Below are 27,712 nucleotides of genomic sequence, written 5' to 3' on the forward strand. Positions count from 1 at the left end.
CACAGTTTAAAATGTTATTTACATGTATTACAATCAATGATTAGATTCAAGGCACGTCATTCACACGTAATAGTTAATCAGTGCAATAGATCTATTTTATGATGACATTAAATCACAAGAATTTTCTAGAAAAAGAACACTTATTGCGACAAGTTTGTCATCCTTCCTTTTTTTTGTTCATTACAACTAAAGCTATGAATTAAATTTAAAAATTTCCATAGCGATAAAAAGATTCATTCGGAATATTCTTTTTCAATATGAACTACAGTATATCATTACCATCAACAAGTTCTTATTAAACAATGCTTTATCGATTTACTGATTGAAATTGTCAATTTCTAATGCAATGTATACAACCACGCTATAAGTATAGAGAAAGCAACATAAATTGAGAATGATGGATGAAGAGAAGACGAAATATAGATAGAGAAAAATAAAGGAACATGAGATAGATATATATAGAGAGAGAGAGAGAGAGAGAGAGAGAGAGAGAGAGAGAAGGAGAGAGGGAGAAGGGAGACAGAGGGGAGAGAGGAGAGAGGGGGAGCATGAACTATGATTGAGACAGGGGTAAGATGAAAATGATTTTTATAGAGGCAAATTAGAGGCTGTTGAATATTAACCTTTTTAAAACGCTGGGCTCCCACAAATTCTAAATAGCTCCGGGTTATTATGACACTTGGTGCGCTTGTGAGTCATAAATAGCCTTTTTGTTCAAGAAAACTGATCATAAAGGATCAGAAAAGGTGCTCGCGGTGAAAAATTCCCCACCGTCTATTGATGCGCAATACAATCATAAGTTTGTGAACTTTGAAACAGAATGTATTGTAACGAGTTTTTAGACAAATAAAGCAAATTGAATGTTATAAAGCAATTCAAACATAACAACTTCATACCCTAGTTTGTCAACACGTTTACAACTTCTACACCAGATCGTATAGTACGCACGTAAACATTTTATTTTACCTACTCACAAACACTGAAAAGAAAGAATACAAATATGACAAGAAAATGCCACATTTTTAGTCATCATTCTTGTTGAATAAACAGACCACAAACATAGTAACACATTGATTGATCATGTGAGGAAATAAACCAGGAAATGACTTGTGTCTTATATGCATGAATATAAAAACCATCTACATAATTTTCGTTTACTGATAATAACAATCCTTTCTTATTGTCATTGCCTAAATCCTGCTGATGCTTTATTGTACAGCACCGTATCAACGTTGCGGATTGAAAATAACAGTGGTCAATGTGACACTATCCACCTTCATAATTAAGTTCGAAAACAGTGAAAGATTTAAAGGAAATGAATTTATCTTTCTAATTGGATCTTTGTTATCTCTGTTTCCTACTTCAGTTGACAATTAGGCAAAGACAACAATTACCTTATCGAATAACGAGTATCGTGTCATGACCCAGTGTCATCATATATATTAATATGATTTCCTCCTTGTGCTTTGTTTTTGTCAGCTGGTTTTTTAATGAAATGTTATACATTTTAATTACCTTCATGCTATATTGTGCAGGTCTTCTTGGTGCACCAGTTGGTCGGTAAGAGGGACCATTACGGTTACAGTGATTTAGTTTGCTTTCCTCTTCCCCGGCAGCCAACTGATGCACTCAGAGGACCATCAGGAAGATTGTGCATTTATAATTGACATTCTCTTAATGTTTGTTTACTTATATTTACATTGTTATATTTTTTGTGAATTGCCGAATAAATAATAAATAATAAATAAATAAACGGTTGATATAATACCGGATACTGCAATTGGTTGGACTTGTCTCAATAATCATCCTCCCCCCCCCCCCCTGCTAATTATGTAAAGCCATTCTTGAGGCCTAAGGGCATCATTACTGCCCCTGGGCTTAATGTCACAAATACTAGCTTATTCCAATCATTTTTCATGTTCAGAAAAAGAAAGTTAATTGTCATATTACTTCAGATGGTAAACTTCCATCCGAAACTAATTGTTGACAGCAGGTCATAGTCCACCCAAGGGGATAGCTAGCCCCAAATCCTATTTTCTGTAGTTTAATTTCAAGCACTTGTGCTGTATCCAGAAATGTTGGATACAGAGACACATGCACGTCTGGAAAAACTTCTGCATATTGATTCAGTTCCATCATAGTTCCGAATCTGATTCAGCTGGACCTTTGAATGTACCCATGGTCGAGTTGGAAAAGTTGGCCTCCCACGAAGGTACATCTTCCTTTACCGGTACAGCGCCCTCTAATCTCAGCTGGCCGTTCGTTGGAGGTGAACCGAACGCTGGGTTGATGAACCGTGTGACTTCTCGTTCTAACTCTGCATGCAAATAAGCTTCCGATTGTTTTCTCCTACATCAAAAAGAAATTCAATTTAACAAAGTAAGATATTATCTGAGAGGTGATGAAAGGATTTTCCCCCTCCATTACAATAATATTGTACAATATGCTATCAATGTCTCGCATGTCACGCATTATAATCTCAACTGAAAAGCAACTAGGGAAGTTCATAAACATACATTATTTAATATCATCGTCACTCTTAAACACAGTATTGTTTCCAAAGGTCATCATAGTACACTATGCTTTTTAATCTACATGTTATCTCCTACTTATCTCTTCATTCAACCCTTTCAACTTATTTTGTTATGACGAGCCAAATTTGAGGCTCATAGTACATGGCAGCGCTTTTCTGTCCATACGTATACATAAGTAGGCCTAAAGTGACCAGAGTTGCATATGGAATACCCTACCTTTTCCTGTAAATATATGCAAATAAGACCAAAGCTATTAGAATGAGTAGCCCGATGATACAGAAGATAAACCAGTTCTTTGACATCCATTGCTGTAGAAAAGAAAAAGAATAAGGTCAGACAGTCTAATATTTATAAATACATAAACTAAAAAGTAGGATCTTGAATAAAGATGCGATATCATATTAAGTAACATGTAACTATTTTCTATTGTATTACATTCGGGAAACACGGCGTTTAGTTTGTGCAGTACTTATAATTGATCTGTATTTATAAATTGAAATATCAGATTGTGAAATGTTTAAAGAACTTTAGATTATTTGTTTAAAGATTGTTTCAGATGTACAATACAACATTCCGGATGATGTTACAAGGGTGCATGCAAACTCTAAAGCCAAGAAAATCTTGATCAAAGGTCATTTCATTTTAAACCCATCATATCGAATGTCATAAGTATACATACAGTATATAGTACATTAATTTTGTATTTTCAATTTGTATACATTTCTTTGGATTAATTCTCGTATGAACCAACCTTATTTCCATTTGATGTTATGTGTGCCTGTGGAGTTTCTATAAATAGTCTGTAGGGCTTGAGTATGGCATCAATCTTTTGGTTTGAGCGGGAATGAATTGCAGAAGTTAGTTGAGATTCAGTCAACACAGCCTCATCTGCGCGTACGAAAAAGTCGATGGTGGTATAGGCAAGACTAGAGTGTCCAAAATATAAAAACAGAAATACTCGTTAACTAAGAACATACGAAATAGATGAAAACAGAAAGGCACATTACTGGGGAAAGAAGAAACAGAAGAAAAAAAATCATCGAATAATGATGTGCCCTTTCATACCTGACGATCATACAATGGTACTGTCAAAGAAATATCTGGAAACTTTCTGAATTTGTTCGTATTGATTTTTTAAATAAATTTTAATCGTAAATAAAATGTAATACTAGTAGAAATCGCAAGTCTATCCGTGATGATTTAGGGCTAGCTCTTCCAAAGTTCGGGATTCTTGTATTTCTCTATGATCCATATATTTTGTAAATAAGAATGGAATGATGTGTACACGTATCAGAATATATAAGAGACTTGGGGAGACTGATTGTGACGGCTTACTTCGAATCATCGCGTCGGGTCGGGTGGTCGTGTTACCCGACCTTTTGTAAAAACGTGTCGGGGGTAAAGTTTGTGAAATAAACCCTCTCATCTATAAATGGTCTGGTTTAATTTACCCGACACTCTGTGAAAACCCAACGGGATATCTACAAAAGGTCGCGTGATCTTTTGTCTTCGTTTCACGAAAGGTCGTTTAACGCGACCTCCCTCGAGTGATTCGAAGTAAGCCGATGTAAACGTACCTGGTCAATTGTGATTCCCCGTACTGGGCTTTCTGGAAGACAATCTGAAGGCTCTCGGGATCTCGTATGTCCAGGGTCGATGTGAGAAGCTCTGAGATGTGTGCTTGGAGATCAGCAGATGGCTTGACGTGATCAGCCAACGTGATGGAATAGATGTCCCTCGTCGGATCTGTGCAAAATATTGGAATTTAATCATGTGATAAGTTTTGAGTTATTTGGGTCAAAATCTGTGTCTGTGCCTTTGTCTCTGTCTGTGTGTGTGTATGGGGTGTCCCTCTCTCTATTTCTCTTTCAATCACTTTATATCTCTCCCATCCGATGTATCCACCATTCCTCCCTGAATATCCATCATCCCCCCCCCCTTCTCTCTCTCTCTCTCTCTCTCTCTTATTTCTCCCCTCCCCTATCTCCTTCTTTAACGGTACTATGCCCCTTTTGCAGCCAACCTCAAATGCTGTAGAACTTTGCAGGAATTATGAATATGTCATGTATGTCCCATCTGTGAAATTTAAACGTTAGCAGTGCCCTCATATTCAAATTATGCAAGGAAACCCGTTTACTTACTAGACTTCACTGTCAGACACTATTGAGTGAGTGACTGGCTTTTTTTCTTCTTTGGTAATAACATTCATGAAAAGAGTTGTAAAGGGTACATGAGCATTTGTCTACATCAATAACCCACTTCTTATGATGGCCAAGATTAAACTGATTGAATCATTGCGCAGCATAAAATGTATGACCATTCAGTATAATTGTCTGAAAATCAAGACTATTACTTTTGGGCTCTATAGCCCTAAAGTCGATTTGACAACTAATAGTCGTTATTTTCCCACTTGAAGACATTTTCAAGTCCCATCCTTTTTAGGGAAGTTCTAAATTAGTATTATCTTTCAAATGCAGTTGGAATTTAACTTTTTCATTTGTTTGGCCTGCAAATGGGACATAGTACCTTTAAGCAGCTATGTCTATTACTTATTCTTCCATTTCCAATTCCATCTTGATCACATAATAATTGTTAAATGAAATGGAAAGCAAAGATCATGTCATTATGCAAAAGAACACATCCAAGTCAAAGTATTGAGTATAATCGACAATACTGATCCTCACCAGGTGCTAATATTATTGATATACATGTCATTTTACACAATATCCTACATGCACGAATACAAGTTACTTAAAGGGATTTGGGTAACTTTGCCTCAGATTCTGAAACAAAATCCTGAATTGAGCTCATGCTGCAATCCCATGACTTTTACAAGCTGATCGCCCCTTTGATTATCAAGATATTTATGATTGGAAATCGAAATTTCATTTTTCGTTTACCTAACGGTTTTTATAACACTACAGTCTGTGGGGAAAATGAGTATTGTAAAACTGGTCACTCATAGATTTTTTTTTACTTATTTGAGGCACTTCATGATCATTTTGAAGCGCAAATTTTTTTTAGGGCTTCAATATTACACGATATCACAGACACTGAGAACACGTAGGGCCATACATCTCAGATTTAACATTGTTAAACGATGCCTTTAGGAGTGTCCGTTACGTACCAACATCACACAAGTCCCCGAGGAAGTTATCACTGCAGATGCATCTGCGTGACTCTGTGGTATTGGCGTCTCCAAGAACACAGATACCATTCAAACATGGCGATGGGAAGCACGGTCCGCTCAATACATCCTGACAACGAGGACCAGTGAAACCAGGCGCACAAATACATCTGTGTGGATATGAGAGGTGAAACAAAGGTTAATGGTTGAATGTGAACCTCGATGAATGAATGACGATGGGAAAATGGGGACACTTACCTCCTTTCCCCCATCATCTTTATTTGAAGGGTACTAAATTAATACAGGGTTTGATCAATATAGTAGGAGAAAACATGGAATACGCCGAGTCTCCTATAAATCAAATTTGCAATGTGGAATATATCCATTTAAGATTTCCAATCGCATATTTAATTTTAAAGGAATTATGTGATGTATTTATGGTATGATATGATTAAAAACATTGTATGGAATCCAGAATAGTATCTTTTAATATCCTTTTACCCATAATTCTTTTTTAGAAATGGTTCAGGAAAGCTAGTATTAATACCAATGCATATTTGCAATGATTCCTATCTCAAAAGAAATGGAATGTCTAACCGTTCTTGGCTATCTCGCTGGATGCATGTAGCCCCGTTCTGGCAAAACTCCTGGGCACATAGCGGTACCGGGGGAAGTGTCACCTGTTCAGAACATAGGCTCCCCGTGTATCCAGCGGGACAGTCACATGAATACGATAATATTCCATCGACGCAAGTTGCGTTGTTCAAACAAGGAAGACTGACACATTCGTCGATGTTCATTTCACAAAAGTCTCCATCGAATCCCTCTGGGCAATGACACGTGAAGCCTGCCACCATGTCCTCGCATGTCCCGTCGTTCGTGCAAGGTGTACTGCTGCATTCATCAAGGTTCACCTCACACACCATACCCCCGAAACCCTGTGTACATCGACAGTAAAATCCGTTCACGATATCAATACAAGAACCACCATGAAGACATGGTGCACTGGCACATTCGTCATGGTCAACTTCACATGTCAATCCAAAGTAACCATCGGGGCAGGAACATATGAATCCATCGATGCCATCGATACAGTAGGCACCATTTTGGCATGGATTACTGCTGCATTCATTGACATTGGTCTGACAGAGATCACCGCCGTATCCCGGCTCACAGTCACATTGGAAACTGTTCACACCATCCATACAACTTCCGTTATTGAGGCACGGTCGACTTTCGCATTCATTTACGTTAATCTCACAAAGAGACCCCTCAAATCCGGGAGGACATCTACATGTAAAGGAATTTATTCCATCGATGCATGTTCCATTGTTCAAACATGAAGATTCAAGACAGTCGTCTATGTTGCCGTCACACGTATTGCCTGTAAACCCATCTTTGCATATGCATCTGTAGCTGCTTACCCCATCAACACAAGAACCCTGGTTTAAGCAGGGCTGGCTCTGGCATTCGTCTATGTCAAACTGGCAGAATTCACCATCAAATCCATCAGAACAATGGCATGTGAAGCCCGCGATCACATCCTCGCATGTTCCATTGTTTAAGCACGGATTGCTCTGACATTCGTTTATGTTTTCGGCACACAGTTCTCCTTCATAACCCGATGCGCAGTGGCAGATAAAGCTGTTGACGAGGTCCTCACATGATCCATTATTTAGGCATGGACCACTTGTACATTCATCAATATTGATTTCACAGTGAGTACCTGTATAGCCTGCTGCACAATGACAGGTGTAACCATTATCTCCATCAACACAAGTATGATCATTCTGACATGGATTACTCATACATTCATTGATGTTTACATCGCATAGGGCACCTTCAAATCCAGACTGACACTGACACTGAAACATGTTAATACCATTAGTGCAAGTGGCGTTATTGTTACAGGGTGTACTTTCACACTCATCAACGTCAAGCTCACAGTGTGTTCCTGTAAACCCAGGACTGCATTGGCATGTGTATCCATTCACCTCATCGACGCACGTGTGATCAAGGGTACATGGATTACTGCTACATTCATCAATGTTACCTTCACAGTTAACACTAGTAAAGCCTGGGGTACAAATACACTCATAACCATTGATGGAATCGGAACAGGTTCCGTTATTCTGGCAAGGGATGCTCTCGCATTCATTGACATCAATCTCACATGCCGATCCATTATAGCCGTTAACACAAAGGCATGTATACCCATTTACAGCATCAATACACGAACCATTATTCAAACAAGGTCCACTGTTACATTCGTTGATCTCTACCTCACACTGAATTCCTTCATAACCTGGAGAACATTCACACGCGTATCCATCAACTCCGTCTATACATGTATGATCCAATTTGCACGGGTTACTGACACACTCATCTGTATTGGTCTCACAGGTGGTTCCTTCAAAACCACTTGCGCACGCACAGCTAAACCCGTTCAGTTCATCGTGACAGGTACCTCCATTGTTACAAGGGTTGGAGGAGCATTCATTGGCGTTCATCTCGCAGTTACGTCCCACGAAGCCTGCTGAACAGGAACAGGAATAGTTTCCAACATAATGTTCACAAGATCCACCGTTGAGACATGGTGAGCTTGAACACTCGTCGATGTCGACCTCACAATTTGAGCCTTCAAAAGTAGGAAAAAGTAAAAAATATATTTTTTGTTATCACTTTTTTTTTCTTGATTTTACATTTCTCCTATAACATCAATCACGATTACAAAGCATCAAAACACTTGTTTGATAGTGGGTTTTCTAATCCAGTCCGACAAATTGCACTACGATCATCAGTATTGATTCTCTTAGGAATATGCTAACTTTCAGCAAAAACTGAAAAATACCAAAAAAATGTTCCACTTTAGCAAGAATTCATTATATACATTTTCTACACTGTCTTCTATTTATAGCTGTCTCTCTACTTTAAATTTGCTCTTCTTTTCGACTTTCTCACAACAAATGCCATCTTTATACAAATGATTGTGATGTTAATGTAATACTTTTCGGAAGATGATCGATGTCATCAGATGACAATCAATACCTGATATTCCTTCTATACACTCGCATGTGTAGCCGTTCATGATGTCCGAGCACGTTCCACCATGTTGACAGGGCCCTGACTCGCACTCGTCAATCTCCTACAAGATAAACAAAAAATAACGGGTAATGATGAACGTAGCCGTGTTAGAAAATGGAGGACCGGTGACAATGAGATATTATGAAGGTCGATTTCAACAACAACATATTTGTCTAAGACGGGATAAGTCGATAAAGATCTGCTGTTAATTCACCCTACGCCCTCGATCCCTTTAAAAGATATCGTCCTACAGCACTATCACTTTCTGATTGTAAAGAACGTAATCTCCGATTTTTTTTTCTTCATGGTGTTAAAAGCATGTGGGTATTTTGTAATTCGAGATAAAAGCATGATTTTCAATGTGACTCCCCTACAGTGTCCTACAAACGAGAGAACCTTGGAGAAAAATAAGGTGGTCATGTTGCAGATGGTGTACTTTTGTTTCCTCTCAAAGGAAAGAGACCCCCTGATGAATCATCTGTCCGTACTACCTCCCCTCCTTATAGTCTGGCTCTACAGACTTTACCATGATGGTCCAATCAACGGAATAACAGTCGAGTGATATCATTTCTCGACGTTTGGGTCGGAATTATTCAATAATTCTGAATATGCATGTGAGTCACTTCATGCAACATGCTGCGGCATACCGACTGACATGCGTCCATGGATTCCCTATCAACCATCTCAACAATGACAAACTACGAGGAAGCTGCTTCACTAGTTTCGCATTCTAGTACTCTTCAAAGGTCAAATGTAACGAAGCAAAATGATGTTGATTTATAAAAGATAGTAACGAATACTGATCGTTTGTTGGCACGAATATCCTTAAATGAATCTGTTATTCTCAACATAAAAGTTAAAGGAAACGAAATAAACATATAATATGGAACGCAATTGCTAATGACTATGTAAGCCATTACTGGTGTTGTTCTAAGTTCTCATCAATACATGAATGGCCTTCTGCTCCTGAAATAACATCCCTTCTTTTAAAATATTACCTAATTAACAAAATAGATTATACACTATAATACAAGTTTTAATGTGTAAACCAACATTTCCCTATATCATTTCACCTACTGGGCACACATTTTATACGACTCTTTTAATTTGTTTCGTCTGAAATGACCTTCATCAAAAGTCAAATTGATTATGACAATGAACTTGCAAAAAAGAACTAACATTGATGCAGTTATAACCCGCATATCCTGGATGACATATTTTCTGTCCTTGTGGATTGCAGGAGTAGTGTCCGCTGTCAGAGTTGGTGGGCTGGCAATAGGTCCGGCAGTTACTGCCGTAGAAATGAGGGTCGCAGAAAACTTTTGCCTCAATGATGGTCCTGGTGAAGATATACATAATTACATAGATTAATAAATCCGTCTTAGATTAAATTCGATAGAGCTGTAGGCATATATATATATATATATATATATATATATAGGAGACTCACATGGCTTTAATCCTAGATTGGATAGCATATAAAATGTATCACAGTCATGGAAGCTCAAGTAAGAGGACCTGTCTCCCTCCCCCTCCCCCATCTTCAAGAAAAAGAGACATTTTAATACACCCCTTGAATGTTTTAAAGTTTTAAACGTACATTTCGCCAATGTGAGTATATTAAATTTGGCAGCAAATCTATACTTCCCCCTGAACAAACATAAACATTGTAGTTATAAGCTAATAACGCAGCTAAGGTAATAAAAGTGAGACGTACCATTAAAGATCAAATCAAGACAATGAAATAGAACATAAAGGTATATTATATGATAAGCCACTGAATATATCCCCAAGTACTGGTATTGTTATCAAAGCATTACACTGGTCACTATTTATATCCGTCCTCCATTCATTACCACAAACTATTTCACTGGGGCCTACAACTTAACAAGCTTGCTCTCATGTTGGTCTCATCATATTTCCCTCAGTTAAATCAGTACTCTATATTGACCACAGTGGTCAATATAGAGTACTGATAGATAATAAATAAAATAAAGATAAGTGACTTATCTTTATGTTATTTATTATGTATCATTAATTGTTATTGTATCACACACACAAAATTGTACTTTAATTTGAAATGTATGTGTAACATGAGAAATGTGAAAATAAATGAAATGAAAAAAGAAAAAAAAAATAGATTTGCCTGCTGATGATCCGAATTGACATGGTACTCACGTTGAATACCCTCGCCTACTTGAGAGTGTGTATCTTCTTGCTGTAGCAGCAGCCTCGTTACGTGCCGCGGGTAGATTGATATTCACTGCGTAGAAATCAATCTTATCATCTGCATTCGGATCTACATCCCATACTTCTACCTTCACTCGAATTCCACCCTATGTTAAAAAATATAAAATATAATCACACATACTCAATTACTAGGACAACAGTGGCGGAGCTTGGATAAGCTGACTAGAGGGGTGGGGCGGAGGGACACAGGGCCGAAAAACCGATGACAATTAATCCTCTCTCCTCACCAAAGGAACTGCTATTATGGCAACATGAGTCTATTCCTGACTCTCGTACTTTCAGAGGCATACTCAAATCGATGATAGGATGATTTTGTTTAGTACCCGATAAACAGAACACCAAAAAGTAACCTCTTTTGGGAGTGTATTTTAAGTGATTTTAAAGTATAGTGCCTTTTGAACCAGATTTAAACGTTATCGACACGTGCCTTCATTTAAACAAAAAAAGGTACTCCTGTTCACGTTTTCATCTAACCTAAAAACCACCAGTTTATCACGCGACTGGAGTAACGTGATTCCACTTACCTCTGTAAATCAAGTGTTTATGACCAAATAACCACTTGACCAAGCAACGAGTTTTTTGTCAGTTAACCGATGGTGGCGATAAATACGTAATTATTTGGTCTTGTAAGCACCTTTATTGATTGGTTTCACAGGTTATCTAAGGTTGATGGTAATAATCACGTTATTTACACCGGCTAATCGTCTTATTGTTCTGTCCGTGAATCTCTGGTTATATTCAACTAGTAATTCTGAGGTGTTTTACACACCTCTTTAAAAGGTTTCAAAGTTACCATAAATTTCTTGGTTATGATCACGTGGCTCAAGCTGATTACTAATCTAAGCTGTGAAAACGTGATATGTAGGTGTGAAAATTAGTAATTATTAAGTGTTTTAAAACACCTTTTTAAATGGTAGTCAAAATTGCCATAAGTTCCGCGGTGATGATCTCGTGACTCTAACGGATTATTGATCTAAGCTTGTCATACGTGACGTTTAGGTGTGAAAAATTAGTCATTATTAGGTGTCTTAAAACACCTATTTAAATGGTTTCAAAGTTACCATAACTTTCTTGGTGATGATCACGTAGTTAAAACCGATTACTAATCTAAGCTGTGAATCCGTGATATTTAGGTGTGAAAAATTAGTCATTATTAGGTGTATTAAAACACCTATTTAAATGGAAGTCAAAGTTGCCATAAGTTCCGCGGTGATGATCTCGTGACTCAAACGGATTATTAATCTAAGCTGGGCATACGTGACTTTTAGGCGTGAAAAATTAGTCATGATTAGGTGTCTTAAAACACCTATTTAAATCGTAGTCAAAGTTGCCAGCAGTTCCGCGGTGATGATCGCGTGACTCAAACGGATTATTAATATAAGCTGGGTATTCCGTGTTTTCCATGTGTGAAAATGAGTTATTCTTGGGTGTCTTGATGGTTTCACAGTTACCATTTAAGTTCCGTGGTTATAATCCCGTGACTGTTGGCATATTTCTATGTGCACCAGTGGATGACTGAGCGTTGGCATATTTCGAGTTGACCCAGCTGACACCAATTCATTTGCATATTGAATATGGGGTGCGTGCAGATCTATGTTTTTTAAACAATTTATCTGAATTTACAGCATATTTCTTAATTACTGATGATTTAGTTATATGCAATTTATTTCGAAAATACTACAAATATAAATTACCAGTTATTAGGACATTTCGCTACTTCGTATAAATAGTTAAACATGAATAAGGGAAACATTAACTGTGAACTAAAATAATTTCAATAAAGTACAAGTATACGAATTTTTTTCGTTTAATTCAATTATGTAAGTCTACTTATTACCAATGCCCTTACATTGGAAATACAGACGTACCAGTATTGAAGTATTGTTGCTGTTCAACTGGTTGGAAGTTTTACCAAATGGTTCTAATGGCTCAGCTAGACCAGTTGAATTATAACTGGCCTGGATCAACTGGATCATTTAGCCCATTTCAATTTCCAGGGTTACCAGTTGGCATTAAGTGGTTCATCAACTGGACCAGTTGCAACTAGCTTTCTCTTCTGGGATGTTTGCACCCCCCCACCCAACCCCCTGTAATCCCAAACTGCTTCCGGCGCGCCTGGACGTAATTATGGAAGATCCAAAACACGATGTTCAGGGATCAGGGATGAACGCGGGTTACAGTAACATATTTCCTCTTCGACGTAAATTTCACGTGAATGAAGAACATGGTTCATCTCAAGTCAGCCTCGTAATATTCACGTGAATTTCACGCAGATATTTTGACTAAAACTATCACTAACGCTTCACGTGTTTCTGTGACGCGATAATTTCGTGTATGAAGATGTAATTTCATAACCAAACAAACACGGGAGTATTAGGTTTACAAGCCATGGTCTCCAAGGTAGGGATAATCACGTTATTATAATGGTGATATTGCAGTGACAATTGCGTGATTTAGTGTACGTGTGTTTTAAGTTACCTAATGCAAAAAACGTATTAACACATTTACGTAAATGTCCGGTGTTTGAAGAACGTAACTCTCATCAAGTCGATACCTTGATATTGACGTGATTTTCACGTGATTTTGTTTATTGGGTAGGGAGCGATTTGCCCGCTTTGGATCCGCCGTTGGACAGAACTGAATTATTTCGTTCTTTGTACAAGTGTATTGTTCATCAGGAGAAAATTGGGGGATATTTTGAAGCCTTTATGCTGCTGAGTCCTAATATAAATGAATTATCAGTGTATTATTTTCCATTAACCATGTTTACATGTACACGATTATTCGCAAAAATCGATTAAATAGTCTTTAAACGAATTTCAAACTAATATAACATACATTTATATTTATTGCACAACTGTTTCATTAATCAAGTTATAAATATATTTGCTTATCTACACGTATTTCAGTATCCATGTTGATGGCAAACATTATACAATTTGGATATTAAGTTACGTAATAACATTACCGTCCAAGTTGGAATTTGGCGTCGAATAGGGTTCGCAATGTTTGATGGGAGAACAGCAGGAAAGGAGAATGATTGTCCGTTGTCTTTGATAAGCCTAGTCTCAATTCGGCCATGATCACACGCTGTCATGCTGTTTGAACTGTATAGGAATAAATACACAAAATAGATTTCATGCATTAAAATACCATCTCCTTTATGATTTCCTTCCATGATTCTTCCAATACGAAAGCAATTACTTTCGAAAAATCATACTAATCATACTAATGCAATGTCAATAGCCTTGTGCGTCAGTGGCGGATCCAGGGGGGCCAGGGGGCCCATTCCCCCCCCCCCCCCCTTGAGAAAAAAATCATGTAAGTTGGGCCCCCTCCCCTAAGAAATCCTGGATCCGCGCCTGTTGTGCGTCATTTATTGAATTTGCGAACATGACAATTGCGTAAACGTAATCCGAACATGATTTCTATGGGTCATACAATAGGGTATTGAAATCGCCCCTGGGTGATTTTTTTTTCGAAAATTATTGCGATCGTTTTTTCCTTAGTGTTAACTGTTCGAAAATAGACTATAAATTATAGCTACAATGAGGGTAGCAAATTGAGAAAAACTTATTTGCAAAATCACAAAACATAACCGTATCGCATCATTTGATATCAAATGTAAAAGAATGTAACAGCCTCAACAAATGGAAAGGGTTTAGATCCAGAAGATAAAGCATGGTGTTCGTGTTGTCTGATTCCCTATCAGTCAATTGTTGATATAAATATGAGGGGGTTCAGTTTAAGATTTTAAACAAAATACTTTACATGAAAGATTCATTGCTGAAATTCCAGATAGTTGCTGATAAACGTTGTACATTTTGTAACAGCAGTGAAGAGACAATTATGCATAATTTTTGTTTAATACCGGCCGCCCATATTCAAATAAAATACGGTCAAAACTTGCGCAATGCCAATGGTTTTTCAGTAAGACCAATATAAAGGCCAAACTTACAAACCAATGTAATGCTTTCAATTGTATCTTAATAATTGTAAAAAAAGAAATGTATTCAGGCAAATGCAAAGATCAGATATCACTGTTAGAAAAAAGTTATACAACTGCTAAAACTTATTATGATATGGAAAGATTACAGCAAAAACAAATCAAAAGAAAATAATTTCGTGAAAAAATGTTTCTGAGTGTCTATGTTCAATTTGTTTGTTCGTTTCTATGTTATAGATATGGATTAATATCTTACAAGTCGCTGTGCGGCCGAAGTTTTTTGTAATATTTTATTGTTTGAATATTTATTTGACAAGTCATGGGATAGTGCATGAATCGATCTTTGGTAAAAAATGATTATGTCGATAATTAATAAAGGAACCTTGTGGAAGGGTAAATAGAAAAGAAAAAATACTATCAACACGGAGTGGTTATGGTAGTGGCAGAGGTAGTAAAGTGAGAGGACATAAACAAACTTACAAAAAATAGTAACTTTTAAAGAAAAATCAAAACAAATAAAAGTTTATTTACCCGCTGATTCTATGAAAGCAGACATTAAACCTTGGATCACACTTATCAATGTGGCAAACCCATATTGTATCACAGCAATCTCCATCTAACTCACGGTTTGCTGCGTTAGCATAGCTGACAAGCTTCAACGAGAACGTAGCAGTACAGTGCACTTGGGATATCTGGAAAGAGGGTATAAGATAATGACATGAGAACTATATAATAGTATGTTATTATAGTCATGGTTTTACAGACGCGTCAAGCCAAACAAAACTCTAGTATCCAGAGATTAAAAATAATGTGTAATAACTGCATAATAAATAATGTATAAAAACTGCATGAAAATCGTACCTTCAAATTGTACCACTTTCAGTCCCGTGATCCTGGAAGACATCAATATTACTACTTTATTATTATATTACTATTATATTAGGCATATGCATGAAAGTCTCCCCATTAATACGCGACTAATCTCAATGAGTTTGTGTTTAATATTCGCCTCTCATTTCTATCCCTTTTTTTCCTCTCATAGTATCTTTTTTCTTCACATCACTTTCTCAAACATACAATAAACAATTCCGGGTTGCTCAAGTCTTGCAAGTCTCTTCATAACTAGGTATTTCGAGCTAGTTTTAGATTATGTTGTTTATGATACGTATATTTACATGTATATGTTGAAAAAGGTGTTGATCACTAGAAATGAATAGGTATTTTTTCTGGTCTGGTCTTATAATGGTATTAATAATGATTTCTTCTTTTTCTTAAACAAAGTAACAATGATGCATACATTACCACTAAGATTGATTACGATCTTTTTTTAAAGACAGAAACACAAAGCAGAAAAAATCTCCCCCCCCCCCCCCCCGAAAAAACGCCTCAAAACAAACCCAAAACAAAACAAAATATGTGATCATACGAGAAACTTCGGATGAAAGGCACTTCTTGTCAGGACGTGCCAAATTGTTATAAGAGAATTAACATCCGTTAAAATAATGAGACTCTTAAAAGACTACCGGGCCAGTTGCTACCTTCCTTATTACACTTGAGACAACTTTAACTATACTGAAAAGAAACTGGGTTTTCCATAAAATCCTATCCCTTTCACTTTCTCATCTAATGATTTCTTCTCTGCTGCATGTAGCCAGAAACTATATTTAAAGTGTATTTTATAGCTGATTGTTTCTCAAGCTAAGGCTTTTATTTCAATATTCATTGTTTAATCAAGGCCGTCGACAGATTATTTGAATGGGGGTGTCGGACCGATTTCCTGACAAGTTAGCTGAACATTTTAAAATTCACCAACAAGGGAAATAACGTTTGTTGGATTTTTTTTTTGAATTTGCCGACATGGTTTTACACTTGTTAACAACTAGCAGGAAAAAAGGGGTCACCGTTTCTTAATACTTTATATAGATATGCCGACAGCCTGTAAATATGTCAAATTTTATCTATAGAAAATGTTATTAGGGCATGTCACAACCGCCCCCCCCCCCCCCTTCATATCGACGCCTCTGTGTTCATTTTTGTTTCTATTATGAATGAATATTAGTTGTATCTTGGTTATTCCATCGAATCATTTATTAAGTGTTTCCGATCCATACTAGAGGACACCTAAAGTGTTTTCAACCCGTGTTTTGAAATTAAATATGTGTCTATGCGTAGATGCATAAATCCCATTGTATTCTTAATGATATACTTGACATTGTTTTTATTAAGAGAGTTGTTTATAAAAGATAGATGAGCTCAAATTGAACCTATACTTTGGTAAGCTATAAGGAGGTCATTCGCATTAACGTTTAAACACCCTCTCCATTTCTTTCTACTCTCTCTATTATATCCCTCTCCTCCTCTACCCCCCCCCCGACACCTCTCCCTATCTCTCTCTCTCTCTCTCTCTCTCTCTCTTTGTGTTAGGAAGAATTTCACAGAAATCGTTTGAATTAAGTTTTTCGAAGAATCGTCTTTAACCATATCATTCCCTAAAGAAGCCGACTACATGGATAGAAGCAAAATGATAATAGGCCTAATCAGATAACAACATAACACCAACCAAAGGCAATCTGATTAAAAAGCAATGAAATTCAGATAAGTCGCTTCTGGCTTTGTCGTCGCACAATGACTGTAGTCGGACCAGTTTATCATTCTGTAAACAAAGTACTGAAAAGACATTTCCATTATTAATCTGATTAACAAACTTAAGCATATTTTACAAAAAGCTTCTGAAGAATGTTTTCTACCCTTTCCCTCCTCTCTCCCCCCTCTCTCTCTATCCCTCTATCTCTCTATCTCTCCAATCTTTAATGTATATTCCTGAAGTTGTCGTTATGCTCCCCCCCCCCCCCCTCCCCCCACCTCCTCATTCGAGCCTTGAGAACATCGGGTGCACGCCAAGTGTCTTTTACCAGTAGTTACATTATATTTCTATGGTCATGATAGTACTATCATTCGAAACGGCAAGTGGTAAATACAATTACGTTTTGTGCTATAAAAACATTAATATTGGATATCTAATCATTTATCTAACCATAATCTGAAGTTTTCCACCATGCGCAGAAGGCATTTCTAGGAGTTGTGAGTGCGTGGGTGGAAGAGGAAGTTCACTGTAAATTGATCCTGCCTCTGTGTTTCCGCCATAACTAAATAGAAAATCACCTCATGTTGGTCCGATTTGCATCCCGTTAAACAAATTTAGATATTTATTTTTTTATTTACCACTTATGTGACTTTCTCTCATCTCTCCTCTCTCTCTCTCTCTCTCTCTCTCTCCTCTCTCTCTCTCTCTCTATCTCTCTCTCTCTCTCTCTATCCCGCTCTTCCTTTGTCTTGAAATATCAATTTTGTTGGTGGTTTGTGTAGAATGTTAGAAATCTACCCAGTCGACCGGGAAATATGGTGAAACTATCCGGTTGAATATCCCGATTCATGTCCTGCAATGATCATGGCGCTAGTGATTATATTGGCCTGATACTGAGAAGCAATAAAGGAAAACAGTCCTTATAACGGACTTTCATCGTGGCCAAAACGAAAGAAAAGAAGAGTGTTACCATCTCAAATTGATTCGACGATCATAATATTAATGAAAATAATCTGAGGGGATATACATGATTGTATTTCACTGAACAGAAATAGTTGTTATTTTCCATCGCTTTTGTTATTATGTTGATTCATTTTCATGTACTTTAGATTATTTACTTGAATTCAAACTCAGTAAATCATGTATTTGAGTAACCAGGGGCAGCCAGTATGGTTATTATCTAGGGAGAAGCTATGCAGGAAATTGAGAGTACAGACGATATTTTCTTCAAAAACTTTACCCGCCGGAATTTGAAACATCGGGAGCCAATAAATTTCCAATTTGAAGTGTGACCTACGCACTATCAGCAGATACAAGGAAGCATTTCATATTGCTCAAGCACAAATTGGACGGTGGTGGCAGTGGGTTAATTACTCTAAGTTTGATTAGAAAAAAACTAAATTAAGTCAAATACAACTGATTTAATATCCCGCGAAAAACACATTTTGTACGAGATAGCGGCAATGCCTCTGACAGATTAAGCATCCATAGTCTGAATGCAAAGCTTTAGCAGTATCAAATACATTGGTTTATGTTTGTTACCACTGAATATGTTACAATCCTTTTGTGCCGTTTTATTTCGTAAGAAGCGAGATTTTAATGGCTATTCCTTATTCTGAAGTTGATGACAGTTACCATGCTGATAAAAATTATAGTATGCCACGGGTTGCCATACTCTTCATCGCTATTATCGTGTACATAAAAAAAAAAGTAAAACAGCGAAGCAAGCTCGCAAAACTCTTTTTGTTAGCATGAGTTCACATTTTCATCATGATGTTTACTACATACACCCAATAGGCTATAGAGTGGGTAGAGATATCCTGATAATGCATAATATTATGTGACATGTAGGAGATTCTAATCTCACACAATTTTCTACGTTTATTTTTCTTATCATACATAAGTTATTGAAGGCTACTTATATTATTAGGAATATTTTCCCAGCTTGTAGGAAAAACGAAAAAATGTGATATATACATTTCTTTTTTTTTTATTAATTTTTATTATTATTTTAAATAATTGACAAATGTCTATTATAAAAGTGGATCTAATCCTGTTGCGGCACAAATTGTCGTGTAAAAAACACTTCCAATATGTGTTTACATTATCAACATTACCCAGGTATATGTACATTGTGAGCCAGAATTCAAGGTCTTTTTGTGAGTAAGCTGTATGATTATGTTTAGATTGTGTCAGTCATCGTGGCTAGTTCAAGATTAAATCAATTCAAGTAAAAAAAAAAATCAACCCAGGGAGTAACAACTATCTAACGACATTACCAACAATATAAACAGTAGTACTCCTGCAGTTTTATGAGTCATACACCAAACATGAATTTAATTTCAGAATGGTCAGAGCAGTGTCTACGCTTTCTTTCACAAGATTTTAGATTTCCTACCATATCAATTCGTTTCCAATTATTTTGTTCAAATCTAAGAAATCAATCAAAGTTATCAATTCCAGCTTGACTGACATGGGCAATTAATTTCGTAAATTTGACGGACTGTATGATGCTTGCATATTAAGTGAATAAACAAATAAAATATATGTATCAATAAGATTGTTAATAAGAAAATGTTAATGTTGATTTTGTGGTTTCCATGGATTATAAGGCCAGCTCATTTGTTTTTCTTTCCACTGTGAAATTAAGGAAATAACTTGTATTTTTGGTTTAAATAAGTACAATAATCAACCATGCCCTGCCCATGTCAACATGTTATATTGTTTCATTTTATGTTTGGAAATGAAAAAAAAAATGGAAGGATAATTCCATAATTTCCTGACCAAGTAATACGTTAGTTCCTACAGGATTATGTTATGAAAACATTGTGAGTTACAAGGTCGTTTTCTCGTGTGTATGATGCTAAGCCCGTGGCGAAGCCAGAAATTGATTTAAAAAAGGGGCCCAATATACTCCAGACTACAATGACTATAAATTGCATATGGCTATATTAAAGTCTGGAAGATGGACCTGATCAAATCCGCGTATACTTTAAAAACACAAGACATACAAAGAAAATTGATTTCTTTTTTCTTCTGAGCCATCAATCGGAGGGGGGGGGCGGACACCGGTATATTTTCTATACTGGATATGCCACTGATTGGAGTGGATTACTATCGCGCGATTGGAGTTGTTTGGCATGCAGGTAGACAGAGATTTCCTGTACCCGTGAGGGAGGGTGCACAGCAAGACGACTCAGCGGAATACGGCATTACTCATATTTACGTCTTGTAACTTGCTTTTACCCGAGGAGCTTTAATATTATAGACGCACGGTTTGGAGCTCCTCCTTTCAACAAAGGGATGAAGCGTTTTCTACGACTAAATCATGATAATCTTTAATTTTTATGCTTTGATCAGGGACGTGTGGCGTAGCTACAAGTGCACAAGGGCAAGTGTCCCGCCCCAACAAATTGTGAAAAGAGAGCAGAAAAGAAAAGGGGAAATAGGGATAGAGAAAGGGAAAGGGGAAAAAGGACAAGAAAGAGTTGATGGTACCCCTTCCCGCAGATACCCCATAATTGGTGGTCTTTAATTTACCAAGTAAGAGCTATATCAGCCCGCCCTCCCCCTCCCCGATGCAAGAATACGGAAAGCCCATAAATGCTTCTACCATAGCTACGCTACGCTATTAAAGTATTGAGTAGAAGACACTGAAATGAATTTCTTATGTAATGTTTACGGGAAGAATGAAAATAAAGAGAATATAAATCGTTTTGGAGTTGTTGTTTTTTGGTTTTCAACAAATACATGACAAATTCTATTTTACACCAGAAAGAGTATTTCAAGTGTATTTCATCGGATATCAGCACACGTGAGGCTAAATTGAACCCAACCCGAACTGATTTAATTCACTGGAAATCAGTAGAGATGTGGTGACAGTTGAAGCCCGTCGATTCCTGTCGATTTTTAGAAAAATCATTTCAAAAGGTGTTTAATAAGAACCAAGGAAACGTAAGAATTAAATTCATGAAATATTTTCCACCTTTTTATCATAATACACCAACTGTATGATCGCATGTATTATATCGTTATTATCCTTTTTATGAGTATAGTTTAGCTAGATAAAAAAAAAAGGCTTTAAAGTGCATACAGATACATTTTTTTCAAAGCTGATTTCTGGGGATGATTTAACTCGTTTTTTACCCGTGAAATATTGTGAATTAATTTTTATACCCCGTAAATTGTATTCACTTGTAAATGGGGGCATTTTTTAACGAGACTACGACCCAAAAACAAAAAACAAAAATACTATGATAATTTAAAAACTTCTGGAGGGAGGCCACGGCAGGTGTAAATTTGCCCCCTATCCAGCCTCTTCCTCGACCAAACATTGGTAATCGATGCTGGGGTTATATGAGGGCAGAAACCTAATACATGTATGTACCTGATGGATATAATTTATAAATACTCCGACTCTTGCTTGCATGCACCAAGAGCTATACAAACCAGGCATGCTCATGGTACGACCTATCGCCTTATCGGTCAATATCATGCGAATACCCCCCACCCCCCAGTAGACTTATTTTGAACGGATTATCCATAGAGTACACACTATGTGGCCAATACAAAACACCAACCACGCCCAGTCAAAAAGTTGAACAGCGGAACCAGTTACGTCTTCATATCGACAACATTTGAATAGCATTGCTGAAAGGTACTTTGTCCCATTTGCAGGCAAAAATAATGAATCAATTCGACTTTAGTGATTGCAATCAATTTAGTAATAGTCTGATTTTCAGACCCGTGTACTGAATGATCGTATGTTTTGTGCTCCGCAAATATTCAATCAGTTTAATTTGGGCCATTACAAGAAGTGGGTTATTGATGTAGACAAATGCTCATGTGCCCTTATCTGCTCATTTTCTATATTATGTTATTACCAAAGAAAACACAAAAGCAATGCTGCTAGGAAAGAAAGTTAATTGAAACAAGTTCAGTAATCATGCGAAGTACATGTATATGGTACGATGATATCACTTTTATGTTGTTGCTCAGTGGGAAGGGTTTGAGAGACCTTGTAAATTTACAAGGAGTTCAACTTAAAGGTTGAAGCAAATTAATACTGATTCAGGTCGGAAACCAAACGTAACCATATTTGGTCATGTTGACAAAATAAGGAGTTACGGTCACAAAATTTTCTTAGAGCAATACAAACTGGATTAAGGCCAGAGTTTTGAAATATGTTCAGTAACTCAAATTAACATATTCAGATTGGTTGGAAAACTTAAGCAAAAGTCGGTGTAATACTGATCATCGTTTAATACTAATAGCTTCCAAATATTTTTTTTATACATTTGCATGTACTTGAAAAAACATTGTGTGAACCAGTATGTTGACAGTTGTCCTAAGGTGTACTGTCCGCTAGTAATTGTCGATGATTATTGTTGAATGGTGAGGTTGGCCCAGGGTCGTTATCAGATTAAAAATCCATAATAAAATTAATGTTAGAACATCGTTGATCACGTAGTTATGATAATGTAGACTTGAGAAAAGAAGGCAAAATACATCGCGTCATAATGCATGTATAAAGAAGAAAGAAAATGCTTAAAATAATGTTAAATAGAGAGAACGTTTCATCAAACCTTGTAAAAAAAAAAAGCTTTCTTTGTGACTTTTATTGTCTATCAAAACTATCATAGTCTGGAAACGTTTATTTTTTAGAATAGATTCGTCTTAAATGTGGACAACTGTGGGCCACTGTTGCAAAATCCTCAAATTTTGGTTTAGTGCAAAGGGATGAGGAAGTACACAAAGTATGGCCATTCCCGAGGGCTGATGAAATGATTTGTCATCGTACCATGTTGACAGGATCCATCAGCCATGATAGCTGGATGAAGGAGGTCAGCAATTGTAGCATGAATCCGGGGCTTAGGGTAGGGTGGGGTATTAATGGGGACGTTAACCTTTACGTCATGCAAATAAAACAAGACAATAATTTGAATTAAATTAATTCATACCAGTTTTGTTTTAAATTTTTGTAATAGTCTGTCTGTAATAAATTAAGATGTGAGAAATCACTGCAGAATCACTTTCACGATTTAGAAGGTATCAACAAAATTTAACAAACCAATCTAAAAGGGTATTTGATATAGCGCCTTTTCCTTGCAGTAGCTGAGAAGCAAAAGACTAGTGAATAATTTTAGGAACAGCGCAAGCCAATATCACATTCAGTAAGCAGAATAGGTTTCTCTAACATTATCTTATTTCCATTATAACACGTGGCCATCTGCTTCGTATTGCTCCCATGAACCTAAGTAATGATAGCTCTATGTCCCTTATATGGAATGTAATATTGGCGAGGTGCACCATAAGAAGGGACTTGTAAAATTGTAGACATTTTGTTCTTATGTATCTCGTCTGGGGAAAGAAAACCAGTCTCAGTTTCTCTTCGATATAAACGGCGTGACATTTGCAGGCGCGTACACAAGGGGGGGGGGGGGTTGGGGGGTTAACCCCCCCCCCCCCTTTGGTATTTTTGTGTGTGTAAACCCCCCCCCCTAAATTTCCCTAAATTTCCCTAAAACCCCCCCCCCCTTGGATTCCCATGGCTGACCTAAATGGCTGACCTAAAAAAGCTGACCTTACCCCCCCCCCCCCCCAACGGAGCAAAATGTCAAATTTTCAAATTTCGATACCGAAAAAAAAAAAGTGTCCTCTTACCCCCCCCCCTCCCCCCCCCCCCCCCCCCCCCCGCTTATTCAGCGGCTGGCTGAGTCGTTGCGAAATTTTCGGCCCGATTTATAAATGTTAAACCCCCCCCCCCCCCCCTTGAAAAAATCCTGCGTACGCGCCTGGACATTTGTATATCTTTACTATAACATCACTGTCGCAAAACTCCAACTTTTATTCAATGTTTTCTCAGTAGTCCACTCCGTTGAATAAATAGAACCAAAGAACAACGGCACCAATAACAAACAAACAAACACATAAGCTCACAATAATAATCATTTTTAACATAATTTAAATCATGTTCAAAAGGCGATACAAGGGTATCATAATATCGAATACTGTCCAAAAAGTGGTATATATTTCCATGATTGTGTGTCATATTTATAGTGTATTTCAAGACAAATCCTTTAAAATTCGCATACCATTAAAAATGCATGTCGTTTCAATAATCGGTAAGTGTGAAAATGATTTCCAATGTAAACAGTTCAATAGCTTGTGTGAATATGTTAATCTCGCTTTGTTCTAATAACGGGGAAGTTGGAAGGCACATTGACTACTTATGGCTTCCGTTTTGTCAAGATTGTGTTGATTATAGCGGGTCTTTATCTCCCTAGAACCACCCCACTAATTGTTGCAACTTCCTTTCAATTTAGCTGAACCGGGTTTTGAGCCAGGTTTCCTTCCCAACCTGTTTAGTAAGGTACGTGCAGATAGCTAGACCTAAACGTTCATCAGTTCATCGTTTTTGAACCTGCCATCTCTTGTCTTGGTTACTGAACACTGCTCTCAAATCAGAACTTCAGTAGTAGCCTACATGACGCATTGTTTAGTTTTGGCAAGGAATTTTAATTATCTCTTTGGTTTTGAACAGTTATTTTAATACTTAACCTATGAACTTCCAGGGGCGGATCTAGCTTTTTGCCAGGGGGGATGGAGGTGGGTGACCCAGTGGCGGATCAAGGATTTTCCAAAAAATCGCGCCGTTTTCCTTTCTTTTTTTTTCTTTTTTTCTCTCACTTGGCCGCCCAATTTTTTTTTTTTTTTTTGGGGGGGGGGTTAAACCGCCGAACCCCCCCCCCTAGATCCGCCCCTGACTTCGCATCACCAAATACCAATGTCTTTAAAAATGTGTCTGGAGAACCCAATCGAAAGATTATACAAATCCGATTCAAAGGCTCTGGTATGTTCATTATTTTACGATTGACGATATACCACGCGTCGACTTGGCGCCAAATCTGTTTTCCAGATTCGATCAAAAAATGTTGTTACTAAGAATAGGAAGTGGATGAAACGTTTATTGTATCTCACTTAGAAAAGAAGGGGGATATTCTTTTCTAGGTATATAAATAGGTACTTTTTTCTTCCACCCACCCCCCCCCCCCTTCTCTCTCTCTCTCACCCCCTTCTCTCTCTCCCCCCCCCCCCTCTCTCTCTCTCTCTCTCTCTCTCTCTCTCTCTTTCCTTTCAATTCTCCCTCATTTTGAATACATACTCGACACTATCTTTTCAGGCCTATACTTTGTGGTTTTTGAACAGTGACAACATTAACAAATGAAGAAAAAAAAAGTTAACATCAACTTCTTTTTGTCTGACGAAAAATAAGACTTATCTCATAAGTTTGTTGTTATCAATGCTTATAATATGCAAATGAATTTTTTTTTTTGAGGTAATATTTGATTTCTTATCTATAAGAACACGCAGGCTCGGCCACAAATCATGAATCAGCCACGGGTTCCACTTGGAAATGACTAGTTTAGGCAAATCATCCAAAAAATAAGGCAGCAAACTACAATTTATGATGATTAGTGGAAGTCAAATAATCACATAAAAACAAAAACAAGTCTAGCATCACTTTCATTTCCTGTAAAAGGAAACCCACGTTTACAAAGTAGTACGTCCGTGTAAGCAGTATTTAACTCCATCTGTTCAAGGTCGATGCATATTATTACGGATATTTACTTCTGCAAGCTCTGCAAAATAAACTCAAAATGCCTATATACGTAATAATAGGCTACACACAGACATTCATCACAAAGATCAAACTCTTACCTTGAGAAAGCTAAGAAGTAGGACGATGGATAACTTAGGGTCAAGTAGCCACGCCCTTCGTCTTATTGGAGATGATGGGTCCATGCTGGGGGTCATCTGATTGCCCCTTGACACTCGGAAACCTAACTTTGACCACTGTCTTTAGCCCCTCTCTGTCTAAGGGGACCCGTCTGCCGAATAACGTTGTCACTGAAAAGTACTACACGAATCCGCCAAAGTAACCCCTCGGAGAATGGAGGCTATAGCTGATATTGCGGGTATTCAAATTGTGAATCCTGTTGTAACTTCGGAGTGTTATGAAAGAGTTGAGGGTTGGTAAATTGCTTCCAAGAATATGCTTATATCTCTTGATTGTGAACTACTACTCAAAACAAACTCCTTGACGTATCTTCCGCATTCAATTTCTATCTGAGTGTGTCCTCCGAAAAATACTACGAGGATGTCATTGATTGACAAGGAGTAGAGAGTGCCGTGATTAGCGCGCGTGCCAGTGGTGTGTAGTCTGGTATCCATACATCATTTTACTCATCCTTGCTATAGAGACGTGATCGTTTTCTTAAGATCTTGAACTTTCGAAACCTTAATTAGCGGACGAATGGAAGTACGGAAGTACATAACACAAATGTATATCCATCATAACTTGTTCTGTGCAGTTGCTCAAGATAACTCTTTAAAACGAAGAATGTATTCTGCAAACCTAGACTACTAGCAGGGTGGGCGTTGTTTATGTACGTCACGTGATCAAAACAAAGTTTTTCTATGAATTGATTTGACAACATGCATAGTGGTCATTGCCGGTGTATTACGATCTCAAAAGGACAAAAGGCTTGAAAGATCTATCGCATCTTATGGCCGACGCTTCCTTTTGTTCTAGGATTTTTAGCTTATCGGAAAAGGATCAATTGTATTTCTTATTTTATCTGTTGGTCTTTCAAGAATTCCAGCTAAACTGCTTCAATTTTATTGGCGGATTATAAAAGACGATTTACAACTCAGTACTAACATAATTACACAGTCACCGCCATCTAATCCCCCCTGTCCTTTACCCCCCCCCCCCCCCCCCACCCTCTCTCTCTCTCTCTCTCTCTCTCTCCCCGTCTCTTTCTTTTTCTCCTCCCGCTTTCAAAGGTTTTTTTTCTCATTCTTTATCTCCATATAATTATCTCTGGCCCTCTCCATGTCGAAAACTGTACTAAGGTGAAATATTGGGGTGATTGGCCTCTTCTTATTTTCCTCATCCTCCTCCTCATTTTCGTCTTCTTCACGGGCTTCTTCTCCTTCTTCAAAATCATTTTGTTGACATTGAAGGGCAATCCAATTAACCCATGTAATAATTCCAGTTGAATGAAAGCAGAAAAGGTCAGAAATACAGGATGGCGAATTTTTGAAATAATTCGGCGAATAATTGGGAAGTTGTGAATGATTAACGATAGATCACTACAGCTTTGTGAATCTAAAATCGACTT

The 27,712-nt window shown here is 37.4% G+C and overlaps 1 protein-coding gene across 3 annotated transcripts; it reads right to left on the minus strand.

Annotated features, from left to right (window-relative positions):
* LOC100894013 (fibropellin-1-like) lies at positions 1 to 26,699 on the minus strand. 3 transcript variants are annotated; one of them, XM_031000385.1, is made up of 12 exons: positions 26,247 to 26,698; positions 15,473 to 15,633; positions 13,964 to 14,102; positions 10,924 to 11,081; positions 9,925 to 10,084; positions 8,710 to 8,806; positions 6,259 to 8,299; positions 5,662 to 5,831; positions 4,112 to 4,280; positions 3,286 to 3,460; positions 2,751 to 2,842; positions 1 to 2,349 (listed from the first exon to the last, which is right to left on the minus strand). In XM_031000385.1, exons 1-12 carry the CDS (start codon positions 26,340 to 26,342, stop codon positions 2,136 to 2,138), a joined length of 3,672 nt encoding a protein of 1,223 aa, XP_030856245.1. In that variant the 5' UTR covers positions 26,343 to 26,698; the 3' UTR covers positions 1 to 2,135. The 3 variants fall into 3 exon arrangements, with proteins under 3 accessions (XP_030856245.1, XP_030856247.1, XP_030856246.1); XM_031000387.1 differs by lacking the exon at positions 3,286 to 3,460 and having other exon boundaries at positions 26,247 to 26,699; XM_031000386.1 differs by lacking the exons at positions 9,925 to 10,084; positions 10,924 to 11,081.
* Positions 26,700 to 27,712: the final 1,013 nt, after the last annotated feature.

Source organism: Strongylocentrotus purpuratus, unplaced genomic scaffold (assembly GCF_000002235.5).
Source record: "Strongylocentrotus purpuratus isolate Spur 01 unplaced genomic scaffold, Spur_5.0 spur5_scaffold_6, whole genome shotgun sequence".
In the NCBI taxonomy this organism is placed as follows: domain Eukaryota; kingdom Metazoa; phylum Echinodermata; class Echinoidea; order Camarodonta; family Strongylocentrotidae; genus Strongylocentrotus; species Strongylocentrotus purpuratus.

Excerpts from the sequence above, each read along its gene's own strand:
- LOC100894013 (XM_031000385.1), bottom strand. The coding sequence starts at position 26,342 with ATGACCCCCAGCATGGACCCATCATCTCCAATAAGACGAAGGGCGTGG. Across the intron at positions 5,832-6,258 it reads CAGCGAGATAGCCAAGAACG|ATGTATTTGTGCGCCTGGTT; the intron begins GTTAGACATTCC and ends ATATCCACACAG. Across the intron at positions 2,350-2,750 it reads GCATATATTTACAGGAAAAG|GAGAAAACAATCGGAAGCTT; the intron begins GTAGGGTATTCC and ends TTTTTGATGTAG.